Source organism: Rhincodon typus, chromosome 1 (assembly GCF_021869965.1).
Source record: "Rhincodon typus isolate 14 chromosome 1, sRhiTyp1.1, whole genome shotgun sequence".
In the NCBI taxonomy this organism is placed as follows: domain Eukaryota; kingdom Metazoa; phylum Chordata; class Chondrichthyes; order Orectolobiformes; family Rhincodontidae; genus Rhincodon; species Rhincodon typus.
In genome coordinates this window covers 65,278,771-65,303,644 of record NC_063332.1, presented here as the reverse complement: position 1 = coordinate 65,303,644, position 24,874 = coordinate 65,278,771, and the positions used below count along the sequence as shown (strand labels likewise).

The 24,874-nt window shown below is 40.2% G+C and overlaps 1 protein-coding gene across 1 annotated transcript in view; it reads right to left on the bottom strand.

The window, feature by feature from the left end:
• The window catches only part of ipo11 (importin 11), a 310,760-nt gene that overhangs the window by 253,637 nt on the left and 32,249 nt on the right, over window positions 1–24,874 (bottom strand). The window contains exons 2-5 of the mRNA XM_048597668.1: window positions 22,349–22,493; window positions 12,385–12,485; window positions 8,220–8,292; window positions 5,310–5,513 (exon numbers count right to left, since the gene is read on the bottom strand). Coding sequence (XP_048453625.1) covers window positions 5,310–5,513; window positions 8,220–8,292; window positions 12,385–12,485; window positions 22,349–22,493 — 523 coding nt within the window. The remainder of the gene's footprint in view (window positions 1–5,309; window positions 5,514–8,219; window positions 8,293–12,384; window positions 12,486–22,348; window positions 22,494–24,874) is intronic.

Sequence of the window (24,874 nt, the reverse complement as noted above, 5' to 3'; positions counted from 1 at the left end):
GCATTTAGCCCATATCCCTCTAAACCCTTCCTACTCATACATCCATGCTGATGCCTTTTAAATGTTGTATTGTACCTGCCTCCACCAACTCCTCTAGGGGCTCATGCAGTACACATACTACCATCTGCAAGAAAACGTTACACCTCAAGTCCTTTTTAAATTTTTCCCCTCTCACCTCAAACCTATGCCCTCTAGTTTTGGACTCCCCACCCTAGGAAAAAGACATTGGTTATTCATCCTATTCATGCCCCTCATGATTTTATAAACCTTTATAAGGTTACCCTCATCTCCAACATTCCGGAGAAAAAAACCCAGCCTATTCAGCCTCTCCCTATAGTTCAAACCCTCCAATCCCTGCAACATCCTTGTAAATCTTTTCTACACTTTCTCAAATTTAACAACATCTTTCCATAGGATGACGAGAATTGTACACTGTGTTTCAAAGGTGGCCTCATCAATGTCATGTACAGCTGCAACATGACATCCTGACTCTTATACTCAATGTTACGACCAATGAAGGCAAGTGTGTCAAATGTCTTCTTCACCAACCCATCTACCCATGACTCCACTTTCAAGGAACTATGCACCCATACCTATTGGTCTCTTTGGTTGGCAATATTCTCTAGGGCCTTACCATTAACTGCACAAGTCCTGTACTGGCTTGCCTTACCAAATTGCAACATCTCACATTTATCTAAATTAAATTCGGTCTGCCACTCCTCAGCCCTTTGGCTCATCTGATCAATGTCCCATTGTACTGAGCTCATCTCTTCACTGTCCACTACATCACCTTATCAATCATGTCTCCTACATTCATCCAAATCATTCATATAAATGACAAAAAGCAGTGGACCCAGCACTGTTTCTTGTGGCACACCGCTGGTCACAGGCCTCCAGTCCAAAAAGCAACCCTCTATCTCCTATCTTCAAGCCAATTTTGGATCCAATTGGCTAGCTCCCCTGAATTCCTTGTCGAATGTCTTGCTGAAGTCCGTATAGACAACATCTACCGCTCTGCCTTCCATCTTTTTTGTCATCTCTTCAAAAAACCCAATCAAGTTAGTGGGACAATTTCCCATGCACAAAGCCATGCTGACTATCTCTAATCAGTCCTTGCCTTTCCAAATGCGTGCAGCTCTGTCCCTCAGAATTCCCTCCAACAACATACCCACCATTGACGTAAAGCTCACCAATCGATTGTTCCCTGACCTTTTCTTAAATGATATTTTCTTAAATAAATCCTCAGTCTTCTGGCACCTCACCTGTGGCTGTCGATAATATAAACATTGCAGCAAGGGGCCCGGTAATCACTTCACTAGCTTTTCACAAAGTTCTGAGAAACACCTGATCAGGTTCCGGGGATTTATGTACTCTTACACATTTCAAGATCTTCAGCACCCCCGCTTATGTAATATGAATTCTTTTCAAAACATCACTATTTATTTCCCCAAGTACCCTAGCTTCCATGTTCTTCTCCACAGTAAATATTGACGCAAAATATTTGTTTAATATCTTACCCATTGCCTGTGGCTCCACGCAGACGGCCATGTTGATCTTTAAGAGACCCTATTTTCTCCCTAGTTACTTGTTTGCCCTTAGTGAATTTGTAGAATCTCTTTGAATTCTCTTTAACTCTATTTACCCAAAGCTATCTTAAGTCCATTTTGACCTCCTGATTTCCCTCTTAAGTATGCTATTCACTCGATCCCAGCTGTCTATACCTGATATATGCCTCCTCCTTTTTCTTGACCAGAACCTCAATTTCTTTTGTCATCCAGCATTCTCTACACCTACCTGTCCTGCACTTCAGCCTAACATGAACATACTGTCTCTAGACTCTCGTTATCTCATTCTTAAAGGTTTCCCCAATCAACTTTCAAAAGTTCTAGCCTAATACCGTCAAAATTGGCCTTACATCAATTTGGAACTTTAACTTTTTAATCAGTTCTATCCTTTCCAATAACTATTTTAAAACTAGTAAAATTATGATCACTTGTCCCAAAGTGCTTCTCCACCGACACCTCAGTTACTTGCTCTGCCTTATTTCCCAACAAAAGTGCAAATATTGTTCCTTCTCCAGTAGGTACATCTGCATATTGAATAGGGAAGTTTTCTTGTACAATTCCTCCCCATCCAAGTTATAGTCTCCATTTGGAAAGTTAAAATCCCACGCCATTATATCCCTATTTTTCTACAGATACTTGCGATCTCCCTACATATTTGCTTCTCGATTTTGCAATGATTATTAGGGGGCCTATAACACAATCACAACAAGGTGATCATGCAATTCTTAATTTTAATTTCCACCCATATAACTTCACTGGATGACCTCCCTGGAATATCATCCCTAAGTACAGCCGTAATGTTATCCCTAAACAAAAACACCACTCCCCCCCTCCTCTCTTGCTTCCCTTTCTACAGCATCTATACCACAGAACATTAAGCTGTTGGTCCTGTCCATTCCTGAGCCACATTTCTGTAATAGCTATGGTGTCCCAATCATGCCTTAAGTTCATGTTTTACCTGTCAGGCCTCTTGCATTGAAGTTAATGCAGTTTAATTCTTCAGTCTTACCTTGCTATGATCTTGTCTGCCTGTAGTATTTGATTTGCTTCCCTTACCTACTTACTAACATCTTTCCATTATCTGCTTACATATCTGTTCCTCTACTTCCCGCTGGTTATTGGGAGAATGATCGTATAACTCCATCATTGTGAGTGCTTCTTTCTTATTCCTGAATTCTACCCATATGGCCTTGCTGGAGGAGCTCTCCGAGATGTCCTCGCTCAATGCAGCTGTGACATTCTCCTTAATCAGTCATGCAACTCCCCCAGCCCTTTTACATCCTTCTCTATCAGACCTGAAACATTTAAACCCTGGAATGTTGAGCTGCCAGTCCTGCTCTTCTCTCAACAAGTCTCTATAATTGCTACAACATTGTAATTCCATGTACTAACCTAAACCCTAAGATCATCTAATTTACCTGTCACGCTCCTCGTATTCAAGCAGTGGATGGGGAAACTTTTGGAAACAATTATTCAGAATGGATTCAGGAATCACACAAAAAATGTCAGGTTGATTAGGAAGAATCAGCAAGGATTGCTAAAGTGGAAATTGTGTTGAACTGATTTGTTGGAGCTTTTTGAAGAGGTAACGGAAAGGGTTGCTGAGGGTAATACTTATGCAATGGCACATATGGATTTCCACAAAACATTTCATATATTGTTTCACAACAGACCAGAAAAAATTGAAGATCATGGTATAAAAGGGAACAATCAAAAACCAAAAAGTGTATTTACAGGTGGAGGCAGAGGGCATGACTGAGGTAATAAATCAATATTTGCTACTGTCTTTGCAAAAGACAAGGATACTGGTTAGGCCATGATGACACAAGAAGAAACCCTGTCACAAGAGGGATCAAAATTAATATAGTTGACAATGTGGATTCAAAAATTAGTGAAGTGATAGAAAACAAGAGAGTAATGCTCAGTGGATTATATTTTCCAAAGAGGAGGAAGGTCAGTACGGCACCCTTGCTTTTCCTGATATTTATTCATGACCTGGACTTGCTGTTTCCAAGTGTGCAGATGACAATAAATTTGGAAGAATTGCAAACTGAGAGGAAAATAGTGCGAAACTCCAAAAGAACAGTGACAAATTGGCAGAGTGGGCAGATAGGTGGCAAATGAGGTTCATTGTAGAGAAGTGTGAGGTGATGCACTTTGGTAGGAAGAACACCGAAAGATAATATAAAACAGGCAAACAATTCTAAAAGGAGTGCAAGAGCAGAGGGACCTGGGTATATATGTGAACGATCACTGAAGGTAGCAGGACAGGTGGCGAGAGCACTAATTAAAGAATAAATTCTTTTTGGCTTTATTAATAGGGGTACAGAGTACAAGAGTAGGAGGTCATGTTCAACTTGTACAAGACACTTCTTAGACCTCAATTAGAGTATTGTGTACAGTCGTGTATGCTGCATTATAGAAAAGCTTCAGCTATGAAGCTGGATTGAAGAAGTCGGCAAACTCCTCCCTGCAGAGTAGAAGGCCGACAGGAAATCTGATTGAGGTTTTCAACGTCATGAGCAGACTGGACGGAGTAGATTGGGCGAAGCTGTTTCCACTTGTAAATGAAACAAGAATGAGAGGGCATAGATATAAAATGATGTGCAAACACAGCAAGGGTGATGCAAGAAAAAGCCTTCTCCATACAGCAAGACGTTAGGGTATGGAATGTTTTGCCCAGAAACATGGTGAAGGTTCAGAACTGCACACAATACTCTAATTGCTGCCTAACCAATGTTTTATGCAGTTCTAGCAGAATCGCCCAGCTCTTAAACTCTATGCCTCGGCCAATAAAGATAAGTATCCCATTTGTGTTATTAACTACTATCAACCTTATCCTGCTAGCTTAAGGGACAAGGGGACACGCACACCAAGGTGCCTCTGATTCTCAATGTTTCCAAGGGTACTACGGTTTTTTGCAAAGGTGATCAAGATGATCAATGATGGCAGAGTGGTAGACGTTGTCTACATGGTCTTTAGCAAGGCTTTTGACAAGGTTCTGCATGGTAGACTGGTTAGTAAGGTTAGATCACACAGGATCCAGGGAGAGCCAGCATATTGGATACAAAATTGGCTGGACAGTAGGAGACGGAGGGTGTTGGTACAGGTTGTTGTACAGACTAGAGACCTGTGACCAGTGGTGTGCAACAAGTATCAGTGCAGGGTCCACTGTTGTTGATCATTTATATTAACTATTTAAAAGGAAAGATAGGAGGTATTGTTCGTAAGTTTGCAGATGACACCAAAATTGTTAATATAGTGAACACTGAAGGAGGTTATCTCAGAATATAATGGGATCTTGATCAACTGGGCCAACGGGCCAAGGTATGGCAGATGGCGTTTAATCCGGATAAAAGCGAGCCGTTGCATCTTGGTAACACAAACCAGGGCAGGACTTAGCCAATTAATAGTAGGACCCTGGGGAGTGTTGTCGAACAGAGAACCAAGGGATGCAGGGACATAGTTTCCTGAAAGTGACGTCACAGGTAAACAAGGTGAAGGTGGCATTTGAAATTTGTTGATTACAGCATTGAGTACAGGTATGGGGAAGCCATGTTACAGCTGTATAAGACATTGGTAAGGTCGTATTTAAAATACTGAGAAACAATTATGATTGTCCTGCTGTAGGAAGGATGTTATTAAACTGAAAAGAGTGCAAAGAAGATTTACAAGAATGTTACCAGGACTTTTACATGCGCAATAATATATAAACTTTATCACTGTTTGTTTAAAAATACTTACATCTTGAAACAGCTTCTTATCTGCTATCAGTTTTTTGGATGACAGAGTCTTAGTAACATGATAAAAGGCAAGCAGTGCCCTATGCTGACGGAGATCATCCTGCACCTTAACAGATTCCAACAGTGTGGGAATTAATTCTGGCCAGTGTCGAGGGCAATCTAACCTGGCAACCTTAGCAATCAGTACTCCAATTTGTGTTGCAATCTGTAAAGAAATAAACCACATATTAAATAATTAAACTCAGGAGCAGTCCATGAAAAAGAATTTATTTAAGTGCAGAACCACTGAAATAAAAATTACAATGTCAAATGAACACGTAGGTACACAAAAATCATCAGTTTTCAGATTTAAGAGAAAATCTTTTTATTCAACTAATTTCAGTCAATGAATAAATTTGATTTTACTTGTAATGGGTTATTAGCCAAAAAAACTTTGTCAAGTCAGAAATGCACAGACAAGAGGAGGTTGTGAAAAATGCCAAGCATCTGTACTCATTTTTAATCAATGCTGGTTCAACTGATGAGAAAAGATTATTCAAATTGCACTGCAGTTCACTAAGTCTTAAAAGCTCAGCAAAGCACATAAGTTACAGCTTGGCTATAAAGTTAGAGCTTCAATGCAGAGTCAGAATTGTTCCAGATGAATTATGATATCAATGTGCATCTCCTCAATTGGATGCATGTGAAGAACCCCATAGTAAGATTCAAATTTATGACAGCTTCATGTTTAATTAGTTTTATGGACTTGAGTCGAAGGATTATGGACACTTGGACTGACATTTTTAAAGAGGTCAAAGAGAGGACAGTGAAACGTTTTTTCAAACAAAGCATCTCAAATCCTTAAATGAAAATCCAATGGGTTCCAAATAACTGCAGATTTTGGTTGCTTGAACTCACTTCAGAGAAAACACTTTACTGGTTTTATGACTGGTTTTATGGGTGTTCTGTTCAAATGGTGCTTCGCATGCATGAAGGTGGTTTTTTCGATTATTTGAGGAAGCTTGCTGAAACAAAGGAGCTGCTCAACTCAAGTCTCTTGTTCTCAAGCACTTTTACGGTGAGCCCAGTGAAAAAAATGACTGTCCTCTATAAACTGACTTAGTAAGACTTTTCAATACGGCATTTCCTAAGCAAGTTGCATCTGTGAAGATTACAGGAGTGACTGCCCATGTGTGATGATGCCTCTTTGCCTCTACATACAAGACAGCCATCTGAACACCTGAAAACACCTGATCCTTTTCGTCTTCAAGAACAAAGACTTACTGGTCAAAAATGTTCATTTCCCAAAGTGAATTTCTTTTTCCCCTTTACCTCTGTGCGCACACATGCAGACGTGTTTTCTAAAGGGATAAACATTGACATTTTCATATTACGAAGTGCATTAACCAGTTTCGTATTTCATGGAATAGGTTGTGTTTTAAAATAAATCAATAAATTGGTGCTCATTAAAGAAAGCTGGCTGATAGATCTTTATATTAAAAAAAATTCTACTGACCATATTAGGAGTCAGGTAAAATGATTAACTTGATGTTAACTAGAGAAAAACAGCACACTCCTCACATCTAGGTAATAAAGCAGCAAAAGATTGTAATTCTTCCTAATTAAGTAATTATCTGGTCATTTCTTAACATCACCAGCAAGAAGGTTTTGGTAATGTCAACATTCAATGTATTTTAAGTGGCAGCATCAAGGGACAACAATGGTAACAAATAGAGTAAACAGGCGTGACCTCATGATTCATTTTGATTGATTTGATTTTATTGTCACGTGTACTCAAGTACAAAAGTACAGGAGTACAGTGAAAAGTGTACAATATCGCCACAGAAGGTGCCATCTTAGGCACAAGTACCTAGGTACAGAATCTTAAGAACAAGGTAGAAAGAAAGAACAAAGTTAAAAGTTAAACATTGCATAATTATGGCATAGCATAAAACATTTGAAGTAAGGTTAAAAGTTGCATATTGACTTAAAACTAAGGAGGTCTGCGAAAATAAAGAAATAAAGCTGAAAGTTCAAGCAATACAGTCTTTCTTAAATACTTAGTTACGGTGGAATCGCACTTCAATGAATTATCTCGAAACCAGAAGTCCAGGCTGAGGCCACGCTGGGCCGAGAGACTGCCACATACCACCCAAAGACCACCATGCAGGGTTGAGAGACTGCCACATACCACCCAAAGACCACCATGCAGGGCTGAGAGACTGCCACTGATTGTTTAAAAATCAGCAGTCAGCACAAAGTTATACAGAATGAAATGCTCACCCAACATATTAGAAGCGAAGTGAAACTTGTTATTGAAACATATGACATATATAATCATATATGTATTCACTCACACACATACGCACACGCAAACAGGCATGTTGATCGTAGTTACCAAGGAATCAGAAAAATAAAAATTATTCATATTCTCTTAAAAACCAAAAGAACTGCAGATGCTGTAAATCAGGAACAAAAACAGAAGTTGCTGGAAAAGCTCAGCAGGTCTGGCAGCATCTGTGAAGAGAAAATCAGAGTTAACGTTTCGGGTCTGGTGACGTTCTGAGGAAGGGTCACCGGACCTGAAACATTAACTCTGAGCATTTCTGTACATATTCTCTTAGTTCCCTTTCTACAACAGGTATTTTGATTTAAGCACTTGTGTGTGTAGATATATACAAACACATTGGGAGTTGTAGAAATGTCACCATTTAATAACATGATTGCAACATACTTGTAACTTATTTTGCATTATTTCTCATTTGGCCAGATAAAGCAGTCTTCACCGGCTCAACAGTTGTATAGCCATTTATCACAATTTTCTTCCTCGCTTAAATGCTGACAAAATGGCAATGTGATTTCTTCCACGTAAGAGAAACAATTGTCCCAAACAAATAACCCTTAGAAATCCATGTGAAATCACATCACCAACCTGATTCACCGGTTCATTAAAATTTGCGATGAGCCCTGCACGCAATGAGGACTTTTCTTCTTCTGATATAGCACTGTGAAAAGTAAAAACAAATTGTTTTCCATGATAACTGTAACTACTCAAATAACGATGAAATAAATAATGATACACTCATATTATTCTTGAAATTATCTGTACTAAATACAATGTTCTGATATAATACTAAAATGCTGATAATGATATACATGTTTTACTTGTGCAACAGTTACCTGTGTGACTGCACACCCTGGTGATTTTTTGACAATCTGCAAACTTTTCAAAAAAATCACTGCAAAAAAATTAAAACTTTTTCTTGAGGAACAAGACCAAGACCATCACTTTAACTTATTATTTCAAAAGTAAATCCTCATCCACCAATCCTTCTGTCTTCGAGGATTTCAGCCTTGAATTGGCAATAACACTTACTAATGTGGAAGATTCCAAAGCTATTTGAAAATCATATCTTCACACATGTATTTTAAGGAACTCTAATACTTTAACGCACAGTAAATCAATAAGATAGAATATTACAGTAAACAAGTCACAGCAATACTTCCATGCTGCAGAAGAAAATGTTGAGGGCAGGCATATGAGGGGGCTGGGATGGAAAGGTTAACAGAATTGTTTCTCATTCCTCTGCTTTAAAATCACAATTATTGCCATTAAGAATTCCATGCTTAATTCTTCACCCTTATCAATATAGAATTCCATGTTTTTCAGTCTTTCCACGGTCCTCAAATGAACATGCTCCCAGCTATATTTACACCTTTCCCACAAATCCATGCACAACCTCTTGTGCCTGATTTCTGTCCTTTTCAAGTACCAAAATGACTTCAAAGTCATGAATGAAATTCACTGCGATGGAGTGAAGAGTTATCTCTACTCTTCCTCCTTAGTCTTTCTGTAGACATTACTACATTTGACCGCAATGGTCATCTTCATGTTAATCCTCCTTCGATAATCTATAGAGGTATCTTCTCACAATTCAATTCCTACCAATCCAAGCACAATCTAGAGATTTCTCCCCCATTGCTTCTACGCTCTCTCAAAAGTCGCAAGTGTTAATTTGCTTGGCCGAGCTCGGTCTCACCCTCAACAACTTCTCTTAACTCCTCTCATTTTCTTCAGGTCAGAGGACTGGCCATGGGTACCTGCACGGGCCCTGGTTATGCCTGTCTCTTCATGGGGTATGTGGAACATTCCTTGATCTAGTCATATTCTGGCCCCCACCCACAACTCTTTCTCTGATATATCTTCCCTCTCTCATCCAGAATTGGAAAAGTTCATCAATTTTGCTTCCAAATTCCACTCTGCCTTCATTCTCACCTGGTCTATCTTGACTCCTCCCTTCCCTTCTTCGGCATTTCTGTTTCCATTTCTGGGGATAGACTGGCCACTAATATCCACTATAAACCCACTAACTCCCACAGCTACCTAGACTATACACCCTCGCACCATGCTTCCTGTACAGACTTCATCTCATTCTCTCAGTTTCTCCATCTCCGTCACATTTGTTCACTTGAAGCTAACTTCGACAAGGGAGCCTCCAAAATGTCCACCTTCTTCCTCAACCGAGGAGTCCCCAGCACCGTTGTCGACAGGGCCCTCAACCAGGTCCAACCCATGTCCTGCAACAGCGATAGGGCTCCCTTTGTTCTTACCTACCATCCCACCAGCATCCACATCCAGAAGATCATCAGACACCATTCCCACCACCTCCAGTGAGATGCCACCACCAGACACATATTCCCTTCCCCTCCCCTCCCTTGTCCGCCTTCCGCAGGTGCCATTCCCTCCGGATACCCTGGTCCACACCTCCTTCACCCTCAACACTGCCGCCGCCGCCACCGCACCCCCCCATCCCTATGGCACCTTCCCCTGTAATCGAAGGTACAACGCCTACCCATTTACTTCCTCAATCCCCAGTATCCAAGGGCCCAAACATACCTTCCAGATGAAGCAGCACTTCAGCTGCACTTCCCAGAATCTAGTCTACTGCATTCGCTGCTCACAATGTGGTCTCCTCTACATTGGGGAAACGGAGCGTACACTAGGTGACTGCTTCGCAGGATATCTATGTTCTGCTCACAAAAAAGACCCTGAGCTATCTGTTGCCCACCACTTCAACACACCACCCTGTTCCCTGACTAACATCTCTGTCTCTAGCTTGCTGCAGTGTTCCAACGAAGCTCAACGCAAGCTGGAAGAACACCTCATTTTCCGCTTAGGGACCCTCTGTCTCAATATCGAATTCAATAATTTTAGGGCCTGAATTCTCCCATGTCCTAGCCCTGCACCCCACACACCAGGCCTTGTTATCACGTAGGCTGCCATTACACATCACCTATTGTTAGTCACTAACAGTCCCCATTAACAACTACTCACCCTCCCAGCCTGATGGTTAGCAACTCCTTTGTCTGTCCAACTGTTCCTCTCTCGCTTTGGGCTCTATCCTATCGTTTACTCCACTACCGCACCCCCTCCCTATTTTCTGCATATAAACTGACATTTTCCCAGTGACCATCAGTTCTGAGGAAGGGTCACCAGACCCAAAATGTTAACTCTGTTCTTTTCTTCACAGATGCTGCCAGACGTGCTGAGCTTTTCCAGCAACTTCTGTTTTTGTTACCAATTTGAACTGGTTGGAAAAACCGTCCATTTCTGAACATACTCCAATTTCTTTGATTGCAGCACATCTTTTAAAAACGGCAAGTGAAAGCAAGAAAAGCAGCTTCATAAACAGCATCAAAAAGATGGATCTTCATTTCAAAAAAAGCACAGCAGAGAAAGCAGTTTCATAATCAGCAATATGATGGCGGATAAAAGATGGTAAGAAAGCGTGGGGACTGCAACTTCATAAACAGTATGGGGTCAACCTATGGATCAAACTCCTTCAGGAAAAAGTAAAAAGAGTGGCCTAACTGGAAAACAGTGAAGTCATTAGTCATTGAGTAGTATGCTCATCTATCCTTCAAAATTCAGGAAATTTATTAGTAATTCGGAGGTTTATTTGTATAGTAAAATTTACTAGTACTGTAGCAATAAAACCTAGGAGGAGGAGTAGGGTTTTAAGAAAGAATAAATTAATTGTGTGTTGCACGAAACTTGAGTATTGCTGAAAAAAATGCATTTTGTTATAGCTTTTCAACTTGGAATCATCAGGACAATTTGCAAGAATACCAGTTCAAGGGGAAAGTCAACATTTATACTGCACATGGGAGAATGTTGATTGGTTGGCAACTGGACTCAAATTGGTTGAGGCTTTGTCATGGAAAATGCATCCATTACTGCTGGCTGACAGTGACTTCCAGGCTTTGCTTAAATTTTGAAGCAAGTAGGTTGGATCTGATTGATTAGGGCATTTCCAAGAAATTAACCAGTGAATGGTTGGTACCAATTTTGTTGCGCCGTAACAGGTACATTGTACGTACATGACCATTCCATCTGCAAAGAACAGAACTTGTGCGTCAATATAGTCAGTCTAGATAGGGGTCGGTTAGCTCCACTGGCTGAATGGCTGGTTTAGAATGCAGTTTCCTGCACCAGCTGAGGTTACCATGAAGGACTCTTATTCTGTTCTTCTCCCCTCACCTGAGATGTGGTGACCTGCAGGTTAAACTGCCAACAGTTAACTCTCTCTGAGGGACAGCAGCCCTATGGTCTCTGGGACTATGGCAACTTTCCCTTACTGTTTTTAAGTCAGGGCACTTAAAAAATAAATATTTGCCATTTTAGGACAGAAAATGAGAGTTCCTTTTTCTCTTAAAAGGGTTGTGTAACTGTATAACTGTCAGCCACAGAAAATGGCACAAGCAGGGTTCTTAGATATTTTTTAAGGCAAAGGTAGATATATTCTTGTTAGGCAAGGGAACCAAAGGTTATCATGGGTAGCTAGGAATGGGAATAGGAATGAAAAATCAACCTCTACTGATTGATCAACTTCTATTCCAACTTCCTATGTTTATATACAACTCATTAGGCTAACAAGAATTAGGAATGGCACAGTTACACATCTTGGTAGGTTAACCAGGAGTGTACAGTTCACCTTCACTCAAGATCTCGACAAGTGACTTTTTCCAAAGAGTGTAGCAATCTGTGCGACTTCGAAAACATCCATTAAATGTAAAACAACAAACAAAGAACTTACTGTGGAGCAATACGTCGCCAGTAACGATCAATTCCATTTTTGAAGTACAACACAGCAAGCCACCGTACATTTACATCTAGTGTGTGATTAGTGAAGATATTCTGAAAAGTATACAATAAATAGATCAATTTGTCTAACGGGCATAGCCAGTGGTTTAAACAGTATAAATTAGCTTTATATGCAGATTTTATATTAAAAATGTATCCTTCCTCTATTCTTAACTTGTCACTGTTTTCAAACCACTGCATTTGGATAGAGGCCATCATATTGGATTCAAGAATCAAACAGCTTGCCCACCATTTGCTGTGTTGGCTTTCTGATGAATTACATCATTCATCCATTTATAACTGTATATTAAGCCTGTCTTCCTGGTACTGACAATCAACATTAAATTAGTAATTTCAGCCAGGTTGTGAATTTTCAGTATAAAGACAATGTCTTTTTGTTTTGTGTCTTTATAAGTAATTATAAGTACTCAAAGAATCCTTATGGTGTTGAAGCAGGCCATTCGGCCCATCTGGTTCACACCAACCCTCCGAACAGCATCCCATCCAGACCCACCACCACTATCTCTGTAACCCTGCATTTCCCATGGCTAATCCACCTAGCCTCCACAATCCTGGACACTATGGGGCAATTTAGCATGGCCAATCCACCTAACCTGCACATCACTGGACTGTGGGAGGAAACTGGAGCACCTGGAAGAAACCCACACAGACACAGGGTGAATGTGCCTTTAAACTGTGGACTGAAACGTGAAAGAGATGTTTAAAAACCAGTGTTTGAAAGAGAGGCTGCAGTTTTGAAAGCAAGTAACCTGACAGTATATTCAACTGTTAGAACAAGCATCAATTGGAGATTGAGTTGCAGATGATTTGAATCCAAAAGGGTCTCTCAGACACCGTTTTTGTTGGCAACAAGTGTTTAGAAGTACTTGGGTAACTGAACACAAGTTATTGAAGGGCACAGAAGCAGCAGGGGGGACAGGACAGGACAGTGAGAAGAGGAGGAGGAGGAGAGATGTTCAGTTCTTTCCAAGGTCAGGAGTCATCTCTCTGTTGTCAAAATTCACTGTAAACTTAAAGAAACCAGTTTGTCTTTCCTGCACAACTTGGAAGCTGTGACATTTAACTGATAAGTCAGAGACTTTTCATAATTGTGTCAACCACATTAGATCTCTCACCAATCAGTGGACGCACCCGGAAAAAAAGAGAACACAAGAAAAGTGCTGGTCAATGGAAAAGTCATAAGGATCATCTCATACCTGGCAACAAAGATGTCTTTGCAGTTTTTGCCCTCTGTCCATAACCACTTTTACCCTGTGTGTGCACAAGTGTGTTTTTACATGCATGTGTGTTTGCATGTAAGGCGGAGATTAAAAGGAGATTACCAAAAATGCCTATTTGTTCTTCCGACCAAACTGGATAACCTCACAGTACACTTCCAGATGTCAAATTTGGGCCCATTCACACAACCTATCCATATCTACTTGTAAACTTCTTTTTTCTTAATTCTAACTTCCTTTCCCACCTATTTTAGTGAAACTCACAAATTTGGCTAATGTACATTCTATCCTGCATTCAAGTAATTAATATAGGTTGTAAACATTTGGAGTCTAAGGACCAAAATCTTTGGCATAAAAATTATATCAGCAGGACCATCCATGTCCCTCTGGGCAGAATGAATACAGATTACCAAGGTCAGTATGGACCAGTTTGGGCCGAAGGACCTATTCCCATGCTGTATTACTTCACAACTCTACCAGTTCCAAACACATCAATGATATCAGCAATAATGACTGTGTTCCATTGTGGTTGCAGGAGATGATGGTTTTGAAATGCTTCCTTAATTACCTATCATTGTATCTCTACTGACATATCCCTTAACTTAGTTTCCCAGTTCCTTTAGCTAGCTTGGTTTTATGCCCTTATTATTGTCCTAATTTAAGTTTAAAATTCAATGAAGATGATTGCCACTTAGGTGCATTTTTACTACGAGGTCATCAATTAATTGTACTTAACGAAATCAGTATCGCCTGCTCTCTGCTTGGACCAAAAACATACTGCTCCAACAAACTCGGAGAACATTGTATGAACTCAACAGGCTACATTTTGCAATCTGAATTTTTCAATCTACATATAGATTAAAATCATCAACGTTTATCGCCTTGCCTTTCTCACGAGTGCCCAATATTTCTTCCTACATACCCCAATCTGTAGTGTGGTTACCATTATGAGACCTATAAACCACTCCCAAAGGTGACTTCTTACCTTTAGTATTTCTTATCGCTACCCAAACTGATTCTACCTCCTGATCTCAAAAGCAAAATTAATCTATTGTACCAATGCCATCTTTAATTAAGAGAGCTGTACTTCCAACTTTTTCTTCCTAAACGTGACATACATTTGAATATTCAAGTTGCAATCCTTACTATCTTGTAACCATGTCTCTGTATCAGCTATCATATCATGCATATCATGGACTGAAATGGGAAGAGGTCTGTTTTAAAATCCCAGAATTAGAATCATAGAATCCCTACCCGTCAAATCCATCAACCCTCCAAAGCGGATCCCACCAAAGCCGACCTCCCTACCCCACCTGCTTTTCCCATAGCTAATCCAGTTAGCCTGTACATCTCTGGACACTATGGCCAATTTAGCATAGCCAATCCACCGGTACATCTTTGGACTTGAAGGATTACTGCAATTTTTAAAAGCAGATTGCGTACACTCATTTTAAATGCTGTTCACACAACAATTGCTTCAGGCTGTGAGAAAAGCTCTGTTACCGGCTACAAATTAAGACAGATTTGGCAACATTTAACTGATTGATCTGTGAAATTATCAATGACAAAGGCCTCCTCCCTGCCAACCGCTATGTGATTGGTTACCATATAGCTGAACAGCATGGGAGTATGAATGTTTAGGTCAGAAGCGTTCAAGCTCTGCAATGGGTAGGAGCTGTTTCTTTCTGCAAAAGCACCTCAAGCCTGAAGACAGCTGGTTCAGTTCTCTTCGTGTTGCTGCGAGCTGTGACTTTTAATTAATAAGTCAGAAACCTTTACAAGTGAGAACCAATAACCTATGCAAAAAAAGTGGAAGTGTCTGGAACGGTAGGTCAGGGAGCAGTGATCTGATCAGCAAAAGGTTTATCTTAGCAAACCCTACAGACAAGTACCATTGAACTGCATTCCCAATCTTTCTCTCTGGTCAAACTACCCATTTTCTTCTGTGTCTGTCTCCATGTATATGAAAGAGAATTTTTATGGGGTTAGAATTTAAATTTGTATATCTATAGATCAAATTATTATCTGCAGTTTGAATCTAGTAAAAAAAAAATCTTATTACGTACAGAAACCTGGTCCATGCACTCTATCAACTTGGGTCTAAAATACAGGTAAATTTCGGAATTGTGCGTACTTTTATAAAATCTTAACAACTCTGGGAATAGTGGCACTTGACTTCCAGCGTGATATCCAGTGGGGCATAACAAGAAAAATTGATTTGCTTCATCACCTCCAAATCTAATTATTCCAATTTACACCTTTTGCCCTCTTAACTTCAATCATTCATAAACATACATGACTACTGTCCTTTTTCCCCATCCCATATCATGCTCCCATTGTGATGACAATGGATCAGAACCCTGAAGTACCATGGACATCATTAACTTTTTAACTCCAAAGTGTCTTCAATCTAAAAGAAGTCTGCCAAATATAATGGCCAAAATATAACTGCAGATGTAAATTCAGTCTGGCAAAGTCCTGTCTGGGACTCATGGAATGTCACACCTACAGCTTGTCAAGGAAAACCCCGAAGAGAGAGAGAAACAGAAGCAGAAAAGAAATTTTAAAGAGAAAGAGAAACGTAACAAGAAGAGATAACAAGAGTTGTGACTCTTCCCCTGCAAACCCACCCAAAGTAAAGCCTCTTTTGCATAATGGAAGTTTTGGCCTTCCATTATATGAGCAGCACACAAAAAAAGGATAAGAAAAAAACAAATGCAACACTGTGTTAGTGGCCTGACATCCAAGTGAGAGTAACAGCTCCAAGAACAGTCATAAGCAATCCTGCCCTTCAGCTTAAAAATGCAAAAAATAACACTCTCAATTCATGCTAACAGTTGGCTGGTGTTGAAGGAAATCAAGACAAAAGAATTTCAATCAACCTACAAAGCTAGGAATCTTGAACTCAATTGTATTTCTCCCAACTTCACGTCTACTGGTAATCTCCAGTGTAACAGCTGCAATGTTCAACTATCCATTCTTCATGAATAAGTCAGAATGATAATAATTGAGGTACTTAAGAGAGTTTATGAATTTGATTGGGTGGATAGAGACAAAACTAATTTGGGTAGTCCAATTGAAGAAGCATATCTTCAAAATTCTGGCTGGCTGTTCGAGGGTAACCTCAGTAAGAACAGTTAGTCACAAAACATGAGGCAATTGGGAATTCTTACCCCCAACATGTTGATGAAGCTAGGTCAATTGAAAAACTTTTAAACTAGAATCTATTCTCATCAGATACAGGTAATGGATTTAATGCACAGATCTGCCATGACGTAATTGGGACTGCTGTGCTATTTCATTGAGGTTATAACCTAATCTTTCTTTCTCTCAATGAGTCAACATTGCAATTAAGCAGCCAAAAACAAGTACATTTCTATTGAGAATGAATGTGATGGTAGCTTCCATCCCAAAAGAAAGCACCATAATAAAAGATAATCAGTGGCTGTTGAGGAGTAGATTAAGACTGGCAATCATTTTTGAAACTGATGAGATGAAAATACAATTCTATTAGCTCCTTCACAAAATAACATACACAGGTCAATGGCATACTACGAGCTATTACACTTTGTTTCCAAATGCCAAATGATTTGACGGATTTTTTAAAAATATTGACCTTGATTTGATATCATCTGCAGCCTATGGGAATTTACAGGTAAAGATCTAAAGATTAACATTTTTCATGGAGATTTCTTTCAAGTGAAGGCCTAAGCTGACAGAGCTCAACAATTAGCAATCTGCACTGAGCACCTTAAAAGGCATTCTTCAAAGCACTTCAAAAGTTTTCTGCCACATGACAATTAAGAGGCCACTATTTATGATTTTACATCAATTTATATATAATAAACATTTCAACATTGGCAGAAAATGAACCTGCCACAAAAACTGGTTACAGATAACATTAAATTTTGCCACTTCAACAGTTCATTTGGTGTTCCTAGCATCCAATGTCTATAGTCCCACAAGGGGATTAACATTTTACCGTTGTAAAACACCAACTCCCGCTGTCAAATTAAAGGCATCCCACAGTGTAACCACTGATGCATTCAGACTGTCTACCCCAAGTGACAGTGATGTCATCAGAACATGCCACAAGCTCATGTACTGGTAGCACTGCCTGTACAAGTGAGGGCATCATCATGCATCCATAATCAAGGATGGACCAAGATGATTTCTAATTGTAAAAATCACAGAACTTTTTGTAAAATTATATGATATCTGCAAAAGGTTCTATTGCCCTGATGGCGTCTGCTGCTTTCCAATAATCTGAATTCATGTTCATCCATTGTACCTATCCCGAATACAAAGCTCAAGTTCCTCTGTCATAAATAAAATTCACATTGTAGACAAATTTCATATTTTGTTATTACACCAAACATATCTAGATATGAGTCACCACTGCTCCATTCATTGACAGAGGCTGTCCAACATAATGTTTAATGGGCAGAATTCATTTTCCTATGGTGTAGCCCACATCGCTTCTGGTTCTGAGTTAATAATGATCACCAAATTCTGTACCATTTTTTACACCCTCACTAAAATGTGATTTCTGCATCCATTCATCTCATGCTTTCATGCTTACAGCCTTTCTAAATTACTAATGTATATAATGGCTCCTCCAACTGATTCAACAAAGCAATTCCATTCCATTTAACCCGACAATTTGACAGTTACAATTCCAACAGTAACCTGTAGATATTTCAAAATGCATTGTGATCTGCAGGCTCACCCTGAAGTGCCTTGAGATGCTGTTTAAGTCCAAGCTGTACTCAAAGGGAAATATACTTTAGAAAATCAACACCTACACTTGAGAAGAACAAGAAACAAAGGATTCAAATTTGCAGCCACTCCAATCATACAATCTAAAGTGAATCCCGACACATTTCAATGTGACTGTCACATCTCATAGATAATGCGATGATTGTGCCTTGATTAATGGCACCCATAAACAAGGAAACATTCAGAGCTTTTTTAATTCACAGTCCTGTGAAACCACCACTGTGCTTGATGGCCTACTGCGGCTCCTTGTTCATCAACATCCCCATTAAATAATTCTAATCCTGGTTCTCAAATCCTTCCATGGCCTCAACCATCCCCATCCCGACACTTCTCAGAGATACCTGAGCTCCTCCAACTCTATTTTGAGCAAACCCATTTTGGTAGTGGCAGCAATGGTGAAGGCACAGCAATGTCTTCGGTTGCCTAAGTCCAAAACTCAGGACTTCCTTCCCTAAACCTCCCTGGCTCTTTTCCATGGGATGAGGGGCTGACAACTGATGCCCATACCCACAACCCCTCCAAAAGATTAAGATGAGTCACCTTTGTGAACCGTTGCAGTGCAACTGACATGGGTGCACCCAACAGTGCCATAAAGAAAGGTTTTTCAGTATTTTGACCCAGTGTCATATGATGTGAGGTCGAATCCTGCTAAAAAAAAGTGTTCACCAAATTCATGATCACCTGGAATTTCGGAAAACCACCAGCTTCATTCCACTACATCAAATCATCTTCTTAAAACCTTTCTCCCCTTACTCTTCAACTCATTTGGACCTTTAAAGTGCTAGCTCCAGTGCAACAAAAACAAACTCCATGAGGTGACCACACTTTCCACCTCCCGCCAACACCTCTACAATGTCACACAGTGATCGTTTCCATTCTAGTCTATTTAAAATTAGCTAAAGTGTAACTTTCAATGACTTCTCTTTCTGCTCCCACACCATGACCTCTATCAATAGGGACTATGGTGACGAGACAGACAAAGTTTAGGCATATGGTGTGTTGAAACAGGTGTAGTTGAGTGGTGATAGAATTTTTGTTTCGGGGTGAATACAAGAGGAAGTAGGGTTGCAGCATAATAGGGAGCTGTATGTGGAATATGATGACAATAAGTGAACAAAGATGAACAGAGTGTGATAAACACGATGAGAATACATTGGGAGCATTGCACATCGGACTGATAATCCACATTCTATTCCAGTCCTTAAGAATGTGGTAGGATGGAATACTATTAAGCCATAGGCCATTGAAAAGAAATGAAAGTGGTTAAGAAGATGGCAATGAAAGGCATGCATTAGTATCAACAAAGAGTCCATCATTTCAGCCCCAGGACATCGCTGTAGAAATTCATGTCCTAGGGCGAAGCACCATGGGCACTGCTGCCTCACAGTACCAGGGACTCAAGTTTGATTCAACCCTGGGACGGCTGTCTGTGTGGAGTCTGCATATTGTCCCCATGTCTGCGTCGGTTTCCTCTGGGTGCTCCGATTTCCTTCCACAGTCCAAAGATATGCAGGTTAGGTGGATTGGCTTTGCTAAATTGCCTATAGTGGCCAAGGATGTGTAGTTGAGGTAGATTAGCCATAGAAAGTGCAAGTTTACAGGGATAGGGCTTGTCTGGGTGGGACGCTCTTCAGAGGGTCGGTGTGGATTCAACGGGCCAAATGGCCTGTTTCCACACTGTAGGGATTCTATGACACTATCTTTAGCTGCTTCATCAATAACTTTCCCTACATCGTAAGGTCAGAAGTTGGGATGTTCACTGTCTAATGCACAATATTCAATTACTTTTGCAACTCCCTAAATACTGCAGTAGCCCATGTACACATATAGCAATACCTGAACACCATTCAAGCTTGGGCTGACAAGTGGCAAGTAACAACTGCACCACACAAGCACCAGGCAATGGTCATCTCCAATGAGAGAATCTAACCATCTCCCCTTTAAAATTTAATATCACTACTACTGCCGAACTTCCTAATATCAACATCGGCAGGGTTACCATCAACCTAAATTGAACAACCCCAACTTTTAATCTCATGGCTGTAACAATGCTTCAGATATTTCATCCCATTGCCATTTAATGGCATATGGTATTACCAACATTGAATTCCCCACTATCCACACGTGGGGATGCAATTTTCTCGACACCTAACTGTGCTAGCCCTATTTTATATACATGTTTAGAACAGATCAGAAATTGGGAAGTCTTTGGTGAGTAACTCACTCTTGGCTCCTTACAGCCAGTGCACAAGTCAGAAGTGTGATGGAGCAACTCTCCATTTGACTGAATTAGCACAGCTCGACAGGTGACACTCAAGATAGTCAACGCCATTCAGGACAAAGCATCACTTGATCAGCACTTAACTTCACTCTTTTCACCAACAACAAACTGTGACATATACAGGATGCACAGCGGCAACTCACCAAAATTCCTTTGACAGCGCCATCCAAATCACTCGCTATTCCAAGTAAGAACTAAATCATCATTCCCTTTCAGTCACCTGGATCAAAATCCTGAAACTCCCTTTGTAACAGCACTGAAAGCATGCTTACACTACATGGACAACATTAGTTCAAAAGGACAGCTCATCAACATCTTCACAATGGCAATTAGGGATGGGCAATAATTGCGTGCCTTATCTATGATGTTAACATTCCATGAACAAAAAAAAACTGGGAAATATTTTCCAAGAAATCAGATGAACAATAAAATTTGGCTAATTTTCAGAGTCCCTACAGTGTGGAAACAGGCCATTTGGCCCAACAAATCCACACAGCCACTCCATAGGGCAGCACACACAGACCCATCCCCCACCCAATAGTTCCTATGGCTAACAGATCTCACCTACTTATCTCTGGCCACTATGGGACAATTTAGCATGGCCAATTCACCTAAGTTGCACATCAATGGACTGTGGGAGGAAACTGGAGCACCCAGAGGAAACCCACACAGAGGAGAATGTGCAAACTCCACACAGACAGTTGCCCGAGGGTATCTGGATAGGATGCTCTTCGGAGGGTTGGTGTGGATTCAATGAGCCAAGTTATGCTGCAACCCTACTTCCTCCTATATTCACCCTGAAACAAAAACTCTACCACCACTCAACTACACCTGCTGTTTCAACACACATGCCTAAACTTTGTCTGTCTCATCACCATAGTCCCCGTTTACAGAGGTCATAGAGTGGGACCAGAAAGAGAAGTCATTGAAAGTTACACTTTAGCTAATTTTAAATAGATTAGAATGGAAACAATCACTGTGACATTGCAGAGGTGTTGGCGGTGGGGGGCGCGCAGCAGTGACGGAAGGTGCGGTCACCTGTCTCCAAGTCTGCAGACTCATGGAGTTTGTTTTTGCTGCAGTCACTGAAGCTAGCACTTTAAAAGGAATCCAGGTCCCTGGCACTGTGAGGCAGCAGTGCTAACCACTGAGCCACCATGCCACAAATATCTCAACCATGTTCCTCAGACTTCCAAGATAGAGGTCAAGTATATTTCTGTTTGTGAATTTTATTAAAAATATGGTCCTTCTGAATTCAGCAAATTGGCATGATATCTGGTCATACCTAAGCACTTATAGTGCAACTTAATTCAGATTAAGTACAGTCACACACAGTAACCTAAACATTTCTCTTTCAGAAAGAGGTAAAATTAATATCTTAAATTTATATTCAATGTCTAAGTTACCTTAAATATGAACATATTTAAAATGCTACAAGAATAGCAAATTTTATTGTTTTATGAATTTAAGAAACAAGTTGTTGAATGACCATCCCATGTAATATTATTAGAAATGTTGACTAATTGCTTATGCAACCACTAGTTGTATATCAAGCTGTTAGTTTGTTTATCCAACACGCTACACCAGGAGGTAGATCCATGCCATTAAGTATAACTCACCAACAAAGCCGAGTAGAAACCAGGTTGTGTCTCCCATTGTTTTAACTGCTCCTCAGCTGGCTTCAACACAGCTGTGTCTTGACTAGAAGCCTGGGTCAAAGTCTGCAGGACAACAACACTAGCGCAACTGATATCCATAGAGAACCTGGCGTGGAAATAAAAAGTATTTTCAACATACAAAATAGCAAGTTCACCCTGGAAAATGAGCAAAGACGAAGGATTCCTCTAGTGTTTAAACAGCTAAGTTCAGTAGATTGGTTAGTTGGGTTAGCTAGAAGGCTACTTTGCAATGCACAGTAATGGCAATAGCATGGCTTCAAATCCCATACCAGGAGAGGATACCACGAAGGTCCCACTTTCTCAACCTTGTCCCTTGTTCGAGGTGTGCTGACCCTCAGGTCAAACCAATACCAGTTGTCTCTCTCTAATGAGCAGGCAGCCCTCTGCTCTGGTAAAACGATGGTGACTTTACCTTTACAAGATATAAATTGCACTGCACAAAATTAATATTAATGCCTAAGAAGAAAATCAATATCATCTTTGCAATAACATGGACAAAGATAGCAAAAGATTCATATATTACTGACTAATCAGAATGATTCTAAAAAGGGTGCACAAGAAGCAGCAAGAAATGGACATACCTGTACATGAGTCATTAAATATAGCAGAATAGGTAGAGAAAACTGGATATCCAAACAGACCTGGGAGTTCAGGTACAAAGAACTTTAAAATGATAAAAACAGATGCAGAAAATAATCAAGGCAGCCAACGGAATAGGACTGAAGTGCAAGGACGCAGAAGTTATGCTGCAGTTATTAGAAAACCCTGGTTAGACCTCACTTGGTGTACTGAGATGAGGTCTGAATGCCACACCATAGAAAGGATACATTAGCCCTGACAGGAGAACAACATAGGTTTACAAGAATGATACATGGACTTCAAGGAAACAAGGAGTTTTATACAAATTAGACCTGTTTTCTCTAGAATATACAAGGTTAACTGTGATTTGATTGAAGTCTTCAAGCTTCGAACAGGAAAAGACAGCGTAGATAAAGATAAACTAATTCCACCGGTTGGAGATTCTAGAACTGCCATTCTGAAGAAGGATCACTGCACACAAAACGTTAACTCTGATGCTGCCAGATCTGCTGAGTTTCTCCAGCAATTTCTCTTTTCTTTTCAGATCTTTGGTATCCACAGTTTTATTTTTTCCCTAAAAGGACTTCATTGGCTGTAAAGCATTTGGGTCACCAGTTATTGTGAAAGGCACTTTGGAAATAAAAAAAAAATCTTTCCATTTACTCCATTTCTGACATCCGAGTAAAAGAGCTTTCAAATGATTTTATAAAGCTCTGCAGTGTATTGTATGGTGCCTTCTTCATGCTTCATTCTCTCTTAAGAATTCAAACTGGTAACAGAATTAACTTTTCCATTGCTCAGGATTGGTCTGCCACAGCTACCAAGACAATAGTATTGACTACTCCTTTAATTGTCTGCAATTAATTACAACTACAAAATAACCTTGTTGAAAAAGTATGAAGAAATTGAAACACAGCACATTTATATTGGCAAAGCAAATCACAAATATTTATCCCACTGTAAATATTGAAAGTATTCCAGATCAGCTATTCATTATTTGTAACTCATTTAAACAGATGCACTGATTCAATGTAATGAAGAATGCTAATTATTTGCTCATCTATTTGTATAATTTGTCTGCATATTAAAAAGTGAATGCAAAAATGCTTGATGAAAGAAACAAAATCTAACATAAAATGTTGCATTTTTCAAGGTCATCACTGCTCTTAAACAATGCATCAGAGGCAAGTTTATAAACATCAAAGAAAACAATGAGTTTACTGCTTAAAAACTGGGAAGTTTAGGTGAAAGACGTCATGTCGTAAACAAAACATCCAAGCTGGAAGTTATGATGACGTGACACACACCGGTTTTTAAAAGTTTTTTCATTGCAAGTTAAGACAGAAGTAAGAAATAGTTGAGGAGGAAAGTGGAACACATTCAACAGAGAAGACAGGAAAGCCCTGGAAGCCTCAAGACAGGAACGTTGTAATCTTACCAGCAGACAAAGGACACATGACAGTAATCCTCAATAGAACCCAATACATCAAGAAAGCTAACGCACTACTAGCAGATACTGACTCCTACCAACAGATGGCGACAGACCCAACACCACAGCTAGAAACAAGAGACAACAAGGTGCAGGGCTGGATGAACACAGCAGGCCAAGCAGCATCATAGGAGCAGAGAGGCTGACGTTTCGGGCCTAGACCCTTCATCAGAAAAGGGGGAGGGGAAGGGGGTTTTGAAATAAATAGGGAGAGAGTGGGAGGCGGATAGAAGAGGGATAGAGGAGAGGATAGGTGGAGAAGAAACAAACAGGTCGAAGAGGCGGGGATGGAGCCAGGAAAGGTGAGTGTAGGTAGGGAGTTAGGAAGGGGATAGGTCAGTCCAGGGAAGACGGACAGGTCAAGGGGGCGGGATGAGGTTGGTCGGGAGGAGATGGAG